Source organism: Myotis myotis, unplaced genomic scaffold (genome assembly GCF_014108235.1).
Source record: "Myotis myotis isolate mMyoMyo1 unplaced genomic scaffold, mMyoMyo1.p scaffold_m19_p_13, whole genome shotgun sequence".
Classification (NCBI taxonomy): Eukaryota; Metazoa; Chordata; class Mammalia; order Chiroptera; family Vespertilionidae; genus Myotis; species Myotis myotis.
Genome location: NW_023416317.1, coordinates 33,148,935 through 33,169,198, shown reverse-complemented (window position 1 = coordinate 33,169,198; position 20,264 = coordinate 33,148,935). Strand labels below are relative to the sequence as shown.

At 41.7% G+C, this 20,264-nt stretch overlaps 1 protein-coding gene across 2 annotated transcripts in view; it reads right to left on the bottom strand.

Annotated features, from left to right (window-relative positions):
• Positions 1-20,264, bottom strand: part of CPNE4 (copine 4) — a 354,210-nt gene that overhangs the window by 103,241 nt on the left and 230,705 nt on the right. For both annotated transcript variants that reach the window (XM_036332620.1, XM_036332621.1), the window contains exons 4-5: positions 5,840-5,911; positions 2,982-3,056 (exon numbers count right to left, since the gene is read on the bottom strand). In XM_036332620.1, the coding sequence (XP_036188513.1) occupies positions 2,982-3,056; positions 5,840-5,911 (147 nt within the window). The remainder of the gene's footprint in view (positions 1-2,981; positions 3,057-5,839; positions 5,912-20,264) is intronic.

Below are 20,264 nucleotides of genomic sequence, written 5' to 3'. Positions count from 1 at the left end.
CCATTATAAGCCATTAAATGAATAGTGTAACACTGCTACACACTGACTCCATGGCTTATAATGGTACCTGGAAAGGCACTACAAAGCAGTTTGGTGAATTATTTTGAAACCTGGGGATATGACAGGGAGAAAGAGCATAATGGTTCCAAGGAAGTGAAGGTTAAAAGCTCACACCCAATTGATATCAATGCACGCTGTGGTTCCCAGCACCAAGTTCATGCTAATGTCAAAAGGTAGCGGTTGTGTGAGTTTCACACAATGTACTCAAGATACTGAAAGAATTAAAATATAATTCATTCACAAGGATAAAGTCTTTCCTGATGTCCCCAGGGCACTCTGGTTATACATCACTTAGCCCACCCTGTCATGGCTACAATATTATTATATCATTTGTTGTTTAAATTTATGTTTCACTTAGATGGTGAATTGCAGGTTGTGGGTGGGAGAGTGGTTTAAAGTATGTCTTTTTCCTATCACTTGATGCATCACAAGCATGCAACAAAGGTTTGGTAAATGACTGATGAATAAGTGAATAAGTAAACAAGGGAAAGAGTGAATTAATGAATGCATAAATGGGCTGAGTATTTTTGCAGGTGAAAGTGAATGAGATATGCCAGGATATAAGCTGCTGCTTAAGAGTTTAGGAAATTGCTTAAGATACTGCTTTACCCTCTTCATCCTAATGCCTGTGTGGTGCCACATCCAAACATCCCAACTTCTCTAGCTGTACTCTAGGAAAACGAAGCCCTTTGTGAATACAGTTATGAATGTGATGTGCTTTCTGATTCAGGATATGGTTGAAGGGAAATCATAAATAGATGGTGAGGACACTACCCCCCACTCTTTTGTTTTTTAAAGAAGTGGAGACTATAGAACTTTTTTGTATATGTAAGACTCACATGGACTGTGATTGGGTGGGAGATGTGAGATATAATAAAAAGAATACAGATGACAGTGAGGCAGACATGAAACTGAAATCTCAGTTTAACCACTGATTAGCAGGATGTAGTGGTCACGAGAACATACTTTGTAGACCCCCCCGCCCCAACCACTACAGGGGGTGTAACTAACCAAGGGCCCCTGCTACATGCTTGCACTTCCCACCCTGCACTCGCACCAAGGCCAGGCTTCCCATGGAATGTTCCCAGCAGTGACTGTGTGTAGAGTCAAGGAGGCCAAGAACTAACTCTACGAACTAGAAGTATAAGAGTAAACATGACTCAACCAAAGGACTTGAATGCATTCATATGAGCGTAACCAATGGACACTGATTGGGGGTAGGGCGGTGGGAGGGTGAGGGCATGTGCTGGGGGGTGGGGCGGCTGGAAAGAGGTCAATGGGGGGGAAAAAGGAGACTTATGTAATACTTTAAACAATAAAGAATTTAAACTAAAAAAGGACTCTGCCAATACCTCTGAAAAAATTCATAGTTATTGCTCTGAAAATCATTACTATGAATAGAGTCAAGGCCTCTATTACAGAGACGGTCACTGACGTTTAAGAAGATATAGTGTAAAGAGGCCAACAGAACTGGGTTTTAATCCCAGATTGGTCACTTACTAGTAATGTGACCTTGAACAACTTCTCTATCCCCTCTGAGCCTATAGTTTTCCCATTAATAAAATGGTAATAATAATATCCATCAAAAAGTTTTTAAAAGAGTAAACATGACTGATCTTAAGGGTCTAGTTCTTATGGTCCTCTGGAGGTAAGAGTTTTGTTTTTTTTTTTAACATATATATATTGATTTCAGAGAGGAAGGGAGAGGGAGAGAGAGAGATAAAAACATCAATGATAAGATCATTGGTCGGTTGCCTCCTGCATGCCCCACACCAGGTATTGAGCCCGAAACATGGGCTTATGCCCGACCAGGAATAGAACCGTGATCTCCTGTTTCAAAGGTCGATGCTCAACCACTGAGCCATGCCAGCCGGGCGCGATATATGTTTTTAAACCTCTTACCAAATACCTGGAAACACATTTCGGGACATAAACCTTGTTTTGATGCAATTGTTTCCCAGTTCAACAAAGTCTTAACTGCTTATCCATGTTAAGATGAACTGGCCTGGTTGACCTATTAAATAAGGAATGGGTCAGATAAGCGAAGAGCTTGGTTCAACAGTTACACTCAGTAAAATGCATCCAACTTCAGTTAAGCTTGGCCTTTTGAAAATGATCGGTTGCAAAAATCTGAAGCTGAGTAGATCAGATTCCTTTCCCTTATAACACTCTATCTTTCCTCGATTCCAGGATAACCTGCATGTTCAGACTACTGAGCTTGTTGGCCAATTTTGGCTCTAGGCCTCCTCAATGGCCTTGCTGAACCTTCCTTGGATTGCATGGTGTTCCAGGACACTGCCCCGCCCTTCCTTCCCTCTCTCCTTTATTCATTGTCAGACTTGCATCATGGTCTGTGAGCTCTCCCAGACTTCCTCTCTATGTTCCGTACATAGGCATGTCTCCCAATAAAATCCTTGTATATTTAATCCTGTCTTGGATGATCTGAACCAACACATCTTTGAATCTGTTCCCTCATTTGCAAAACAGTGTTAACAATCTCTGTTGGCTGGAAGTTATAAGAATGAATGAATGTGATAACACATGCAAAGCTCTTAACTCTGGCAAGTATAGGTGCTCAATAAATGTCACTTTTTCCCCCTTTTTCATTTCTTCCTTTCCTTTACAATGCCCCTACCAATGGGGTTAAATCATATTTACAATGCATATCTGAGCTGTGGCATTTGGGAACAAATGAAGTCGTAGTGTAATAAAAATTTCCTGGCTTAATTGTAGTCTCTCTCCCATCTCATTAACTAATTCACAATTTGGGGAAAGTCTTACTTTGCAGACCTCTCTGAAATCTCCGATCTGTTTAATAATGGAGGCTGAAAGGGATAAAATAGCTATAGGGGAAAATCTGATTAAACTTTGTGTGCTGGCTTTATTACTTCCTTCAGGAAGGTTAATGCCAAACACTTTACCTTGTCATCCAATTTCCGCGCGTTGAATGCAAGTTCAACATAGTCATCATTGCCGGATAATTCTTCAGCAATCACCTACAGGAAAAAGCATGCATCAGCTGCAGTGACGGTTGGACCAATCAGCCCAGGAATTCATGAACAAATTTAGCTCATATTTGGTTCAAAATCAACAAAGACTGAGGCTAGAAAAGGAGTTTTCTACAATGCTAGTGAACATGGCACAGCATTTCCAGGTGTTTAAGGCAACTCCTTAGAATAAACAATAGTAGATAACCAGATTTCACATGACAGCACAACAGATGGGATGTAGGCTGGAAGAAGAGACAATTTGGAGCAGCAGTTAGGAAGAGCATTGGATGGCACATCCACACATAATTTTATATATATATTCCCCCTTTGGAAAGTTGCAAATAAGGAGGAGCAGTAACATTTCCCCACTGTTTTTAGACCAACAAGGGATAGGGAAATAAACCAGTCTCTATGTCCTTTCTAAACCAATGATTATATGGCCATCAAAAAAATGTTCTAATTTTTTTTTCTTTTTTAATTGACTTCAGAGAGGAAGGGAGAGGGAAAGAGAGATAGAAACATCAATGATGAGTGAGAATCACTGGTTGGCTGCCTCCTGTACTCCCCACACTGGGGATTGAGCCCACAACCCAGGCATGTGCCCTAATGGGGAATTGAACCATGACTTCCAAGTTCATAGGTCAATGTTCAACCACTGAGCCACGCCTGCCAGGCTAATTCCTATTTTTTGTAAAAGACCCCCCCCCCCCCCTGGGCTTTCTGAGATGAGATAGAGAGAGAGAGAGAGAGAGAGAGAGAGAGAGAGAGAGAGAGAGACCTTAACTAAGAACAGAATTCTTGACAGAGATTTTGGTATAAGTGAAAATATAATATTATCTAAGAGCCTCTTTCATAATAAGTTGCTTTCCAATATTTAATAGTCAGTGATTCTCAAAGCCTGGGAACAGAAATTGGTGGAAAGACAGGAGAAAAACAATAATGACAAAAATCTAAGGACTGTCTAGTTACAGATAGGTTCAACCATTCATAAATAATGTTTAGGACTTCACCAGGCATTTAGAGGTGTAGGACATGGATACCCTCAACAAATTGCTTATGTCAAGCCACTGAGCTTTAATTCAATTATATCTCCAATCTATTTGAGCTCAACTTTCCCATTATAAGTTGGGTTCACATTGTTAGCCTCTGGAAAATTTTATTTTGCACCTAATATTAAAGCCAAAAACTTTGCCTAAGAAATAGGAAACTTGAGTCCAGATAAGCAGTAAAAACTCAATAACTTTTTTGGTAAACCAGAAACCGCCCTATGTAGATTTTCCATTTGGTCCTCTTTTGTACCTTGTCACCTTCATGCCTCTTACACTCCACTTGAGCAGTGGTCTTTAATTGCTTTGTGGCCACAGACACCTTTGGAAAGATGATGGAAGTTATGATCTTCATCTGCAGAAGCTTAGAAAATTTTGTACATATTTTCAAGAGTTTTCCAAAAGCTAACAGAGCCACTGTTTTGATCCAAAGACCCAAGATTACGAGAAGTATTTAATTATTTAAAGTTAAGGAGATAAAGTTTCTCTGGGATGTGTGTAGGAAGAAAATCTCCAAGATACCTTAGAGAAAAAGGTGGCAAGGTAAGGTTTCCTTCCCATGAGAGAGACCCATGGAAAATCATACATCTGGTCTACCACTCCAGGCTTCTCTGGGTTTGTGGGCTTTGGGAATGAGCCTTTGGGTCCCTGGATCTTTGGAGCACCCGGGGGGGTCTTCAAAGCCATTTGAATCATTCGTTCATTAGTGAGCATGGCAGTCAAGAGAAGGCTTTGATATGACTGCATCATTTCAAATATTTAAGCAACAAATTCAGGTAAGTTATTGTAAGAATGGTCATAACTTTCACCACTAGGAATTCTCAGGAATTTTTCATTTAAAAAGTGGCTTACATTAACAAAGAATAAATCAGTTACTTTTAAGTTAAAAAGAAATGTTCAAAGGAACTCAGAAGGTTTGCCTCCCGGCAATTTATCTCCCTAGCAATTTAGATTCACATAACTAACTGGCTAGGCTACTTTCTCTGCCTTTCTCAAAGGCTCTAACACAAGATGTCAATGTTTCAAATATAGGAAAAAGTAAGATTTTATTTAGAAGTGCTCCCAGCAATTCCCATAGAAATTCTAAACTTACAGGAAGTTTCTACAATCTGCACTATCCAAAATAGTAGCTGCCAGCCACATGTAACTATTGAGCACTTTATATGTGGCTTGTGGGACTAAGCAATGAATATCTGCTTTTATTTAATTTTAAATAATTGTACGTAAGCTTAAATAATCACATGTGGCTAGTGACTACCAAATAGGACAGCATAGCTCCAAACTATTATATTAAAGAAGAAAGTTGAATGCTGGGCTTTCTGGTCTTGAAGCAACAAATCAAAACTTGGACTAAATGTGATTAGAGCAAATTTTTAATTCTTAGAGAAATGGGAGGCAGGGATAGGTAGTTTTGATGATGTGAAAACCCCACACAATTCCATGTTCTTACTGAGCTCAATGACTCCATTGCTGTTCCCCACTAGAACCTATATTGCAATTGCAGAAGTGCTTAGTAAAAGTAAATGGCTTTACTTTCAGGTCCTTATTTTACCCCTTTTCCCTAGGGATGCAAAGGTCAAAATTGTATTGACAGGTGGAGGAAAAAAAGAAAGAGGTGGCTTGGATAGTTGCACGATTGTGGCATCAGCTCCCAATAGCCACGGGGTCTGCTTTGCACAAGTCTGGTTTGCCCCAACCAGCTCCCCCCGGGCACCTGGCAGATGGCTGCATGGGGGGGCTTACCGTGATGGAGGACTTCCCTGCCGTGTTCCCGTGCTTCAGCAAGGATTTGGACAGCTTCCTCTGGGAAACAATCTGCACAAGGAAATGGAAGGTGGAGATAGCGGTCATACAGCTGCAGGTCTACTCAATGAAGTTCCCTCTAAAAGTTCTCCATTCAGCTCTGCCTGAAGTGGTGACATCTATGTGCATTGATTTTCCAAGAACTTTCCACAAACTTCTCCTAAAAACAGGTATTCCCCTTTTCCTCTTATGGCGTGTTACATAAGAGAATGTGTGATGAATGACAGATAACTCAGTCAGTTAGGAGGTGGTTTAATTGTTGCTGAGGGATTTATATCAAAGTTAGATGGCAAACATTGGATCTATCTACATGAAGATAAAATAGATGAAGTTTCAGAATGATCTCAAATCAACACTAAAACCTCTGTGTACAGTGGGGGGCTGAGGGTGCAGCGAGGGAAAGAAAACCAGGATCTAAATATACACATTTTGTATCTATTAGTTCTCGAGTTCTATTTTTAATATATTCATTAGGAAGCTATAAAATAAGTCATCAGGAAACTGATGCTCAGACAAGCCAATATAAGTAATTGGGGTTATCTCCATGATTAAGTGTTAATGCACAACATGCAATGACAATTAAAATTTTTTATATTAGGAGCTATTTTTAGCAGAACCTGCCCCATCCCGCTCCTCCCCTCTTTCTTCCTTTTTTTGAAAGAGAAGTGTGATAAGGCATTGTGGCCCTGATGGATATGCTACCCATGATTCCCAAAGGAGAAAAGGCTTAAAAGAATCAAGTGAAAGCCAGGCTCGTGCCTAAGAGAGAACAAAGTCACCCCTTGCATTAGGCAGCTTCTGCCTAAGGCAACTCCCAATGATCCTCACCTCCTGATATTCACCCCACTGTGTAATTCCATCTCCTGGAGTGTGGAGAGATCCAATGACTTGTTTCTAATGAACAGAATACCATAAAAGTGATGGGATGTCACTTCTGAGATTAAGTTACCAATTGGATGTGCCGGTCTTCTTGCTCACCATTTCTCGCTCTCTCAGAGCCCCCCAGGGGAAGCAAGCTGCAATGCTATTAGAAGCCCTAGAGAGCAGCCCATGTGGACAAGACTTGATTTCCAGCCAACAGCCAGCGAGAACCTGAGGCCTGCCAACAGCCACAAGAGTGAGCTTGGAAGCACGTCCTCCCCCAAGTTGAGTTTTTGCATAACTCAACAGCAGCCTTGAGAGACCCTGCTCCAGAGGACCCAGCCATGCTGCCCCCTCACCCCTACCCTGATTCCTGACACACAGAAACTGTGAGATGTTTATTTTTTAAAAGCTGTCAAGTTTGAGGGTGACTTTTTAATGCAGTATTAGGTAACAATACACATATTATTTACAGAAAGAGAAGAAAGGCAATCACTCTGAAAAGCAGGAAGACAAACCTATTCTTTGAAATTCTTACACCTTTTTGTCTCCGTGTTAGAGCAATGAAAATTCTGCGTGTGCTAGAGTCAAATGCAAAAAGTTCAGAGAACTTCCATAGGGCAAGCAGATTTAAAGACACTATTGTTTAGTTAGCTCTAACTGGAAGAGGAAAGAGTATTTATATTAAAAAATCACCTCGTGATGATGGTGATGATGACAATGACAAGGACAGCAATGGGAACTCCCATTTAAGTAGTGCATATTAAGTGGCAGATGCTTTATTCACTCTACAAATATTGACTTAGCCCTTACTGAATGCTGGACTTGGTGCCAGGCATGACGAATAGAATGGAGCTTATGCTCTGGTGAAGGAGATTAGAATTAACCAAATGGTCAAATGAACAAAGAGAACTCGTCCCAAAGGAGACTCGCACTGGTGGTGGGGAAATGAATGCACAGATGGTGGGGTGGATGGGAGTAGTCCATGTAAGAATCTCTTGGGGGAGACTAGGCAGGCGATGGTAGAGATGGAGAGAAAAGGCTGGATTTATGAGATATTTAAATGTAAAACTTTAGTCAGAATTTAGAAATGGGCTGAATATGGAGGGAGAGGGAGGCATCATAAATGCATCACTAGATCAGATGGTCGAGCCCTTCACTAAGATAAGGGATATGAGAAGACTACATTAAGTTTGGGGTCAAAGAACACATGATCAGGTTTGGAACAGAAAATAAGGTTAGAGTAGGTTGAAGAGGAAAGGAAGAGGGAAGGAAATGGAGCAAGCACATGAGGACAATTCTTTCACTAAGTCTGGCTATGAAGTGGGGAAGAGAGTCGTTTGCAGGGAATGAGAAATTGAGTAACGTTTTGATTTAGTGGCCACTTTGGTGCTAATTTTACACCCCCACAAATTTGGTATTATTAATTTCTTTTTCTAAATGAGGAAAATAGGACACAGAGAGTTTAAGTAATTTTTTCAAAGACACAGAGCTAAGAGGCAGGGATTTTATCATAGGTCTGACTTCAGAAACTGATCTCTAGCAACATTCGGACTGGTAAGCAAACTTATGACAGATTTAGAAAATTCTCACAGTTGGATTTGCAATACATGTGTTTGCTTTTAAGCCCTGGATACCATGTTAGTGTGCTTACCCATGTAGAAGATTGTAAAGAAATAATCAAGTTAGACCTCAAGAATGAATTAATCTGAAGGCCTTAGTTAAGGGCAGTGTAGCATAATTATTGAGATCATAGGATTTTTTAAAAATATATATTTTGTTGATTTTTTACAGAGAGGAAGGGATAGGGATAGAGAGTTAGAAACATCGATGAGAGAGAAACATCGATCAGCTGCCTCCTGCACACTCCCCACTGGGGATGTGCCCGCCACCAAGGTATATGCCCCTGACCAGAATCGAACCTGGGACCCTTGAGTCCGCAGGCCGACACTCTATTCACTGAGCCAAACCAGTTAAGGCAAGATCATAGGATTTTTTATTTACAGCTGGCTATCAATAAAATGACATGAAAAATTCAGGAGATAAAGGAATTGGTATTCCATCCTATAGCCATTTCTGAATCCAAACGCCTCATCCTTTCCACCCTGCTCATTAAGAACTTGCCAGTTGCTCTTGTTCTGTAGACAAATCATTATCCCTTCTCCCTCCCCATTCACAGATCGTGAAAGCTACCATTTCCTAGAAAAATGTAGACATTATTCTTGAACTTGAGATGAACCAAAACACAGAGGAAACAGAAAACAAACAGCATTAGAAGACTCTAGTTTCTCTCTAGGGGTTTTTCAGCAAGGAGGGCTGAAGAAGACCAATAAATATAGGACAAAATGAGGGCCACCAGTAAGCAGTTGCCAGGTCAACATCAGACCAAAGAGAGGCAACATACCTCGTTTCTGAAATAAATCTGGTCTCAGAAATACTTCTGCCCATTGTTATTGTGTTTCATTCACATTGGTTACCTACCTGTATGGCTCCAAGTGACCTCGACAACCCTCTCAGCACTGCAATAACCCACTCACTGGGTTATTAGGTGTGGGTAGATTGTCTTTACAGACTGTCTTCCAAGACAATTCTCCAAGGAAAACCAAGGAAGACTTAACCAGTGAGAACCTGGATGGTCACAGTTCTCCCCTCACTCTTACCTAGAAATGCCAGCATTTCCACTTGTAGGGTGTGAAGAGAATGTTATTGTGCTCTAGCTCCTGTCTTTTACAAATTCTAGGAAGGTAAGCAATTGCACAGGAAATATTCCTTAGTAAGAAGTGGGCAACTTGCTATACAAATGAATAATCAAGCAGGCAATTACACTTATTTTACAGCCCCCAGGCCTCCATCTCAGCTCCAAAGAATGAGTGATAATTAGGGTTTGAAACCTTTCCTTATAATCGTGATCGACAACAGTGATGCTGCCATTCTCACAACTGTTGGGAAAAAATAGTAGGGATGCCCAGATGGAGAAGTGATCTATAGAGAAAAGCCCATTTGTTTGCAAATCCCACTTTATGCATTGTTGCAGCTGAAGCAACTGCATCAGGCTCATAAAGGCTTTAGGTCTTGACAGGATGAGAAAGAATGACAAGGACTCACCCTGGTCCCAGCTGGCATTTGAGGCCAACAAATATATAACTAGCTGTACTTGGCAACAAGCTAAAGGGGATGTGCTTGTCAGAAGTCCTCTAACTTGATTATTTTCACCCCTTAGTGGGGTCACAGCTGCAATCCTTAGCATTCAACAAGAGTGACATATAGGGGGAGGAAATAGAAGTTGGAACGCTCTTTTTAGCAAAGTTGGACCAGAGGGACATTAGTCCCATTAAGTCCATGATCTGCATGCTCACATGGATATGGGGGGGAAGTGGTTCTTCCCCTATGAAGTAGACAAATTCTGAAAGCATAGGTCCTCATTTTATAGAGAAGTCTACTCTTTCATCTAGATGAATGGGAACAAAGCCAGGAGAATAAGATATGTTTTGGCCAATATTTCAACAAGTGTATGTATATTCAACTGAATTTTCTTTCAAAGTCTTTCAAAACAGTCATTTGGGGGGATTAAACAGTTATTTTTCATGAGACTGCTTTTACTAAACGTATTTTTCAGATGCTTTTTTGAAATCGCTGTAAGACTCTGTTGCACCAACAACGTTGATTGAAAACTTTCTCTGTGCCAGACACTGTTCTGGGGTTACTGTGGTGAACAGATTAAAAACACCTTTACTTGACAGTCACATCTCTATTAGCCAGAACTGATAATCTCCAAAGCATGTATCAGAGACCTTTCATTCCTTAAAAGTTTACATATTGTATTAGAAAAGTCTTTCTATAGTAAGTCTGGAAATCACAGGATTATAAAGGCATCTCAACTGCAGACATCAATAGAACTTTTGTGGAAAATCCCCAAGGACAACCCTCGATTGAGCATTCCTTACAATTGTTTGGCCCCAGGACCCCTTGGTCAAAAACAGCATGACCAGTGCTCTGAATGCTACTAGTACAATGACTAATACCTAATGTCTCATTGTAGCAGACAGATCCCCTCAGGCCTTATGATTGCAGAACTGGCAGGACATGTCTTTGCCTGAAGGTTTTCTCTGGTACCCATGTCCATTGTCCACAGGCACAGCAGGCTGGAAGTGGGGATTATTAACACCATTTGGAATGGACCTTAACCAATGATTGATCATCACTGGTACAGAAATCCTCCAACTTCTTTGCTCCAGGGTTGAGGGGTGACTCTGTGGTGTTTGTTTTACATAGTTGCCTGTGTTTCCCCAGAGTATGGCATTCCTAACAGACTAATACACATAGTTCATGAGTCAAAGCCAGGATTCATTTCTTTATTGAAGCTACAATTGCATCCAGTGGCGATTTGTTAGACAATGCACCCTTTGTTTTATTGGCTAGTTTCTCTTTCCTGTCTCACTCCACTCTCCTTCTGGTGTTTCTTTCACCTCCCAAATAATCTACTTACTGTCCAATCCTTGACTGTTTCTGGGGAAAACAACCAAAACATTTTAATTTGTGTCAGATAACATGTCAAGTGCTTCATACACATTTATCCCATTTATTGTAATTTAATGATCAAACTTGCTCTTGCCCCCAAACAATTGAGATGAGAGGAGCAAAGTTTCAAGAAATTAAGGAGTTTATCTAAGGTCATATAGCATTATGTACTGAATTTCGTCCCCCCACCCAAAATTCTTATGTTGAACTCCTAACCCAAAACTTAACTGTATTTACTGATGGGGCCTTTAAGGAGATAATTAAGGTTAAATGCAATCATAAGGGACTCTAATCCAATATGACTGGTGTCCTTATAAGAAAAGACAGAAGCATAAGAGATCTTATGCTATGTGAGACTTACTGAAGAAAGCCAACAAAAGAGGCCTCACCAGAAACTAACCCTGCTGTCACCTTGGTCCTGGAAGTGCAGCCTCCAGAACTATGAGAAAAAAATTTCTGTTGTTTAAGTCATAACCAGTCTGTGGTATTTCATTATGGCAGCCCTAACAGATTAATATAAGCAGTAAAGCCAGGATTCACTCCTTCACTGAATAAATATTTATTGAGTGCCTATTATGTGTTGGATGTTAAGAAAAGAATAATGACACAAGATAGATGCGGGTACTGCTCTCCCAGAGACAGTCAGATGAGACACATGTCAAATTCCAACTCTGCAAGGAGAAGCAATGCCATGCCATGAGAAGGGTAACTGGCCTGGTCTAGGAGGTCAGGTAAGGCATTTCTGAAGAAATTCTCCTGACTTGAAGACTATGGGAAAGGAGAATCCAACAGAGAGGGGAGGGATGATGCTTCAGTGGAGGGAACAGTAGGTACAAAGGTCATATGTGAGTATGAGGAGCAGAAATGAGTACTAGGGACAGAAAGAAGATGTTTAATTTATCCCTAGAGACTATGTACTTTATACACCTGACTCCAGGTACTTTAGCAACATTGACTGTAGTTGGAGGAAAAAAATGACTCCTGAAAGATATCCATGTTCTAATCCCTGAAAGCTGTGTATATTACCTTAAAATGGCAAAAAGGGGGTCTTTGCAGATGTAACTAAGGTAAGCATCTTAAAATGGGGAGTTAATACTGGATTATCCATGTGGACCCTAAATGCAATCATAAGTGTCATTATAAAAGGGAATCGGAGGAGATTTGATGAGATACACAAACAATTGAAGTATGAAGACAGAGCAAAGAGAGATTGGAAGAGACTAGATTTTTGGAGTGATGTGGCAATGAGCCAAGGAATGCCATCGGTCACCAGAGGTTGGAAGAAGCAAGAAATGGATTCTCTCTCAGGGCTTTCAGAAGGAGCAAAGTCCTGCCAACACCATGATTTCCATTTTCACTCTCTAGAACTACGATACAAATTTCTTTAGTTTTAAGCCACCAACTTTGTGATAATTTGAAGTAGTAGACAAAGAAAACGAAAACTGACTTGCCCATGATCGGGTTCAGATTCCTAGGAAAAGATGCAGTGATGGCCTCTGTGATGACTGATTTTAGGGAAATCCTACCATCCCATTTCCTGCCCCAATACTTCTGGGCAATATCACCTCACCTGGTAGACATCAGACCTGCTCAGGGTAAATACTGTGACAGAAGAGCCTTCTCTTGGTGCTATTCTCCCATCTCTTGGTCTCCTTCCTCCCACCGCTGACTCAAATACCCACACTCTTATCTGAGCACAGAGCAACCCCTGGGAACTTTGGCCTCTTATTGTCTTTTTAAAAAATTTTTTATTTTATTGCTTAAAATATTACAAAGAGTAGTACATATGTCTCCTTCCACCCCCCCTTGTATGTCTTATCAATAAAGGGAAGCCTGAAAAATATTTTAAAGAGCATAAAAAGAAAACCCCTTCAAGGACTATGCTTTGTCTTTTGCTATTTCCTCTGTCTAGGATTACTCACATCTTCTCCCCTTAATTGGCAAATTTTTTTCATTCTTCAAAATCCACATTTCCACATTAGAAGTTGGGAATAGCTGCTGGGATAGGGGTGGGGAACCTTTTTTTCTGCCAAGGGCCACTTGGATATTTATAACATCATTCGCAGGCCACACAAAATTATCAACTTAAAAATTAGCCTGCTATACTGTATCTGGTCAAACATTTCATTAACTCATCCCTAATGCCTTGGCAGGGCCAGACCAAATGATTTAGTGGGCCTTATATGGCCAGAGGGCCAGATGTTCCCCACCCCTGGAGAAGGCAAGTGAAGTTGCCTGTGGGACTGAGAAGAACTTTTCCTTTGCTTTTCACACTGTGTCCTCCCCTTCTTATCCTATGTGGCCCCTTAGCAGCAGCAGCAGCAGTAAGACCTGGAAACTTGTTTCTCAGACCCCACCCCACCTACTGAGTCAGACTCTGTGTTTTTACAAAATCCCTAGGTGATCTGCATGCACATTATAGTTGAGAAGCACTGAGCTAGAAAGTGAGAACTGCATGTAGACAATTTTAGTTCAATATGATCAGATTTAAAAGATTTATAGTAAAGGAATTTTAAATGAATCTGTTCTGCTGAGTTAGACTTTTATTAATGGGTAAATGTGTAGGAAGCAAGAAAGGTACAATATTGAAACATTCCCAGACATTAGGGGAGAGGACATAAAACATAAGTATGTGTGGATATAAATTTTATGTAAATTCAGTACAAGTCTCACTCCCCAGTGGAGACCCACAAAAGAACCACCCTAGGGAGAATGATTCAGAATGACAGGAGCATTGGGTAATCTACTAGTTTGGGCTTCCTGTCTTAAGCTTTCTATTAAGCAGGGTTCTAATTACTTCAGGTCTAATTACAGGCTTTTACCCTTTCTCTGACTTCATTAGCAAGGGATGTAGTGGAGGAAAGGAGAGTCTCTGAGAGGGATTTAAGGGCTGATATGCCTTAATTATCCACCTGTGCCTCTGATGATGGGGGTAAGGCCCCATCATCACCACAAATGACCTAGCTCAGTTATTAATCAGAAGCCACCATCTCCCACCCGCCCAGCCCCCCGCCCAATACCCAGTCACAACATGTGGCACTCAAGAGAAAGAGGAAAGAGCTGCATCCCCAAGCAGCCTAATGCCCAGGGTAGAGCATTTTGTCAGGTCAAGGGCACATGAGATCTGAATGAGATGGATGATGCAGGCTTTATAGTTGTTTCTTCCTAGTGATCTTTGTCTAAATCTTGCTTTGAAAATGCTGGCAAGTGTTGCAGACTGGCCAAGGCGCAGAATTGCTCGGCCGGAATAGTAGGGATGTGGTCTAAGAGTCAGGAGGCCTGGTTTTAACTCCTGGCTCCCCCACTTAGAAATGATGTGCACCTAAGCAAGTGGCTTCGAGGTTTAGGTGATTAGCAGGAAAATGAAGAAATACTGGTACTTTCCCATCATGGGTTTGTGAGGATTAAATGAGATCATTGCAAAGTCTCAGCATAGGGTCTGGCAGTGTGTAAGAGCAGTTCTGCCCTCTGCCTGGAACACTTTGCTGGATGTCTTTCCATGAAGAATGCTCGCACTTTATTCTGGTCTCTCCTTAGAAAGGGCTTCGCTGACATTCCTATCCAAATTAGCACCCATCCCCTTCCCACCACTCTCTTCCTATCCCAGCTGGTTTTCCTTCACAGGGCTATTACTATCTGTTATTATATTATGTAGGAATAGGTAAGCTCCATGAGAGTAGGGCTTTGCCAACATTGTTCATGGCTGAGGCAGCACTATTTGAAGAGTGTCTAGCATATCCCAAGTGCCCAATAAATGAATGAATGAACATATGCATATGTATTTGAATAAGTCAATATATGTATATTAGCTTTTCATTATTATTGTCTGAATTAAATGCATCGTTCGTTGAATGAATGAACAACTGGATGGATGGATGCATTCATATCAATTATTTCCATTGGATTGTTAACCTGAACTGCTATGTGAGCAACAGGTCTCTAATGAGGGAAGAATGAGGTCAGGTGTATTTCAGATAAACACTCACAAGTGGGGTATCTCTTTGCTGGTGGATGTCACGGGGCTTCCTGAGCTGGGAGGGAGAGATTTTTGAGATATCAGAGTCAATTTATCAACTTGCGGGAAGGTTGCTTCTGTCTTGACCTCTCTGAGCAGTTTTACAGTGATAGCATTTAGGGAGAATTGCTACTCCACTTTTTTCAATCTGCAAAGGGTTGTGGAAACTGAACATAGTGTGGTAGGCAATGTGGCATAATGGGGAGGCAGGTATTGATATCAGATCAACTTAGGTTTGAATTCTAGCTCTACGACTTCCTGTCGGCACGATCTCAGATGAATTAGTTGAGCTCTCAATGCCTAGTTCTTAGTCTATCAAGTGGAGACACACTGGTTTCACTGAACACAACAGCAGGGCTACAGCAAGGCCCCCGAATACCAGCCTTCCTCCCTTCTACTGACCGCTTATGAGAAGATCAGTGGGAAGACTTGGGAGATTTGTAAAGGCATATGGACATTTTTCTTATTAAGTACATGAAATGGAAGCTCAACATTAGTACAGTTTAGGAATAAGGGAGGAAGAGCTTAGCACTCTGAATTTGAATCCAAATACCTATTGTTGCATCTTGGCTCTGCTATGTCAGGAGATGTGTAATCTTGGCCTATTGGTGATGATGATGATGATGATGATAACATTGATAGCACCAAGCTCACAAATGCCTGGCACATGATCAACTCTTAGTAAATGTCAGCTAGGAAAAGGACCTATTATCACAAAGGGACCATCAATTATATTCTTCTAATTGGGACACTTTTGAAAATGAAAGGGGACAGTGCTAATAATGAAACCACGGCAATGGGTATAAGCTGGGATGGCCTAGCCCTTGGTGAATGGAGTCCTGGTTTACCCTACAGTTGTTACCAGGATACTCAACATGGAAGAATGGATCCCGTCCTTGGAAGGATTGAGCAGAGGACCAGAGCATCAAAGAGCTGACCCTGGCTAAGCTCAGCACTGCTTTTCTCTTCCTCCCCATTTCAAGCTGCTCTGATTCCACTGGAACCCCACAGCAAATTGACTGTAATACTGGCTTTTCCTGGCTTGAATCTCACTGGAGAGAGGGAGAGGTTTGAAGAATTTCCGCTCCTTTGTTCCTGATGACTGGCTTGGGAATGTGTGCAAACCTCAGGCTCCCGGAGGCAGATGCCAAGGAAGAGGGGGTGAAGCATATAACCAGCTCACTCAGGGTCTCATCCGACCTGCCCTGGTGCACAGAGATGCCCCAAAGGTTCACATTCCATCCAAAACATAGTTAATGAATTCACACCTGCCCTCATTTTGTCCTTAAATCTGAAACCAAGACTCCTGGGAGTGATTGTGTAACCCAGGCAGTTATTGTTTTTTTTCTCTCCTGAACTTTATTAATAAAAATATTCTCTTTCCCTAATTAGGTTTGAATTGGAGATTCTAGACTTTGGCAGAGGGGAGGGTGGGGGGGGGGGGCGTTGGGAGGGGGTGTCCATGCAGTTCCATGGATGCTTCCTTAACCTATTCCTTATTAATGTTCCCAGCCCTCCGGGGTCTCTTCTGTAATCAAAAATAGTGTTAAAAACAATCAGCATCAGACTACCCACACAAAGCCTTCTCCCTGGGGGCAGTGCCGTGGGGACCCAGCTTTACCTGCGGCATCTGTAAAATGCTCTCTCAAACACCTAACAGAGCACAGCCTCACAAATACCTCAGCCAAAGCATTTCCCCCAAATTAGGATCCTTTGCGTGTTTTGAAGTTCTTCATATGTTTAAGAATCGATACAATACTTAAGTGTCATACTCCTCTACCTGAATATGAGTTCCCTGAAATCAGCAGGCAGGTTTTATGATGTTTTTACTAGATTTACTAGTATTGTAGAAACATGTCCTCCTACTCCTGTGGTCTGTGAAGAAATGGGTTCTTTAAGAGCTGGTACCGTCTCCCCTCCCTCCCCGCCCCCTTTGGGAAAGAAGAAATAGTTTAGTCTTATGATACATTGGATACTCAGAAATGTTTATGATAATCAGCAACTAAATTTCATAAGTAGCCTAAACTAAACAAACAAACAACAAAATTTGCAAGTTCTAAAATAATTAAAATAACTTTATAAATAGTTCAAAATCTCATTTTTGGTAAATAAAAATAATTGGTGGAGAATTAAATTGGGGGCCACTGTATTATTTAGTGAATTGAGTTTTTGGTTAGTTGGCATATTGAGGATTTAGTTTTTGGTGCTATAGTGTCTCATGCTTCAAGTACAGAGTATTTTTGTATAAGGCACTCAAGAATGCTAGCTGAGAAGGTATAGCAAGACAATGTTTGCAGGGAAAACGCAAGGACTAAATTACGGGAGGGCACGTGTAAACACCATGGAGACAGGGTGCAGAGTGGATTTTTCCAGTTAGTCATTCTGAGTGGGTGACAGGGATTGGAATGAAAGCCGGTTGGGAGCTTTGGTAGAGGTCCCGGGAGCTGCTTTCAAACCCAAGTGGCACCCAGCTGGTGTGGCTCAGTGATTGAGCGTCTCCCTATGAACCAGGAGGTCACGGTTTGCTTCCTGTTCAGGGCACATGCCCAGGTTGCAGGTTGGATCCCCAGTGTGGGTCGTCCAACAGGCAGCCAATCAATGATTATCTCTCATCATTGATGTTGCTATCCCTCTCTCCCTCTCCATTCCTCTCTGAAATCAATAAAAACATATTTAGTGGCATATGTGGCTCCTCGTATGGGTAGACAGGTCCAGAGCACACTGGTGGGGTGAACTTGGGGCCAACTACCCTGAACCATCCTGGTTTAAAGGTTGGGACCACAACAAACAGCAAGAGTTGCTTTTCAGTAGTGACATATCAGTCCTTGCAAATTCTCACCCAGGTCCAGATCTCTTGCCCTTCTTCCATGTAATCATAAGGAGTTAGGAGAGAGATCCTATTACTGTGAATGTATATGGAACAGGATGTTAAACACAGGTCCATTTTAATTGCCATGAAACAGATCTTTTAAAAACTATCTTTGAAATTAAGTAGACATAAAGAATTGCTTCCCTGGGGAGGGGGTTCTTAGGGAGGAGATACAGTCTGCGGCTGAATGACATTCTATATCATAGATGAGAAGAGCAGGAGATGGGGTGGGGTTGAGAACAGGCCAAGCATTCTAAAAAGGGATGAGAATGCAGGGACAATGCTTATTTTCAGATGCAAGGGGAAAGGAAAGAGAGGAATGAGAATCATTGACTATTGAACTGTTAAGAACTTAGAGATTAATCAGAACAAAATGTCCCTCTATAAATGAGGTCACTACATCAGAGAGGTTAAGCACGCTGCCCAAGATCACAAAGGGAGTTGGTGGCAGATCCAGGACCGAGGGCTCAAGACTCCTGTCCAGGATGTCAAAAAGGAGATTTGAAGGTACAAATGGTGGACTCCAGAGAAAGCAGAGGAATTTTCCTAGGATCTGAGTTTTAAGAAGATTACTTGTCTGACAAAGATAGCAGAGAAAAAGACAAAAAATAATTAATTGTTCTCCTCGGAGAACTAAAGGCTTGCTCACTCACAATCATTCTATGTGATCCCACCCACCAATGAAAAGAACAGCAGTCAGCATGGGAAGCAGTACTACTTCCCAGGATTTCTCAGCCAGTTCCGGGGAACTGAGGCGATGGTATTGACTTGTAACATAATTTATCACTCATGGAGCTTCTGCTTACTCTAATTCTGCAAAGGAAAAGCTTTTCCTGTGAGAAGCGGAGGTAAATGAGTTGCCAGGGTAACGTGTAAAATTGACTTCCCTGGGCCGTCAATTTTATGCCATGAAGATATTAGATGTTTTGCAACAAAATGCCAATCTGAGGAATCGCACTGTGGGCATGACACAGAGTTTGGATAACACCCTCTTCACTGTCATACCCCAGTGTACTCCAGTTGGGTTCACCCCAACCTGAGACCAAATTTCCACTGATCACTGACAGCTTGTGGTCTGCCCATCCTTCAAGGGGCCATTGTGGCTGATGCAACCTTAACACTCACCTGTGTCAGGAAAGGAACCCACAGTCTGGATAATAGGCCTTCAGCTACATTTAGTGGATGAGAGAGCAAACTCCAGAAATCTAGACCTTCGCCAAGAACATAAGCTCAAAGCCATGTCCACAGTCCTTTGTGGGACTGTCAACTTTATGAAACTTGTTTTTCCTGCTCTCCAGATGGTCTCTTTGTCCTCCTTAATTTCTCCAGACAATTGGCCCAACTATTAGTTCTTTCACAATGAAAACTAATGATACAGTGTCCAATACTCATTAGCATTCCGCTCCCCAAGGTTCGGGGGTAATGGTTCCCAAAGTGTGGCCCCCAACAAACAGCATCCCCATCACTTAGAAATACAAATATTGGGTCTCTCGCTAAATCTTCTGAATCAAGAACTCTGGGGGAGGGGCCCAGCCCTCTGTGTGTTAATAGGTCTCTAGGAAATTCTGATGCAGTTCAAATCTGAGAACAGCTTCTCTGAGGGAAGATGGTACATGAGCTCTCTCGGGAATGAGGGTCAGAGACCCCAGACAGTCTAAGATTACTTCAAGGGGTCACAGATTTCCTGCTCCATGTATGAAAACAGAAAGCAGGACATTCTTGGTTCTTTAAACAGATGTTCTCTGAACTTTGGGGAGGGGGGAATACATGAAAGAAGAGCCACATGGCAATGAAGAGAGGAGGACTTGGCACAATTATAACTGTCCTCCAAGGCATGGAGAAGGGAAGGGACTGAGGTATAGTGAGTGCCTAGCCTAGTGGCTGGTAAATAAAAGGACCTATAGAAAGTTAGCTGCTGTATTTATTACTTTATTTTTTCAGACTCATTGGCCACTGTATCGGTACATGAAGGGGTAGAAAAATATTGGGATGAATGAAGCAGTTAATAAGCAGTGAAAGAAAAAAAAGTCATTGTATTATAGAAGATCAGCTGGCTGTTCTACTTGGTGAGGGGCCATGTGTCTACTTGACATGCCCTCTGT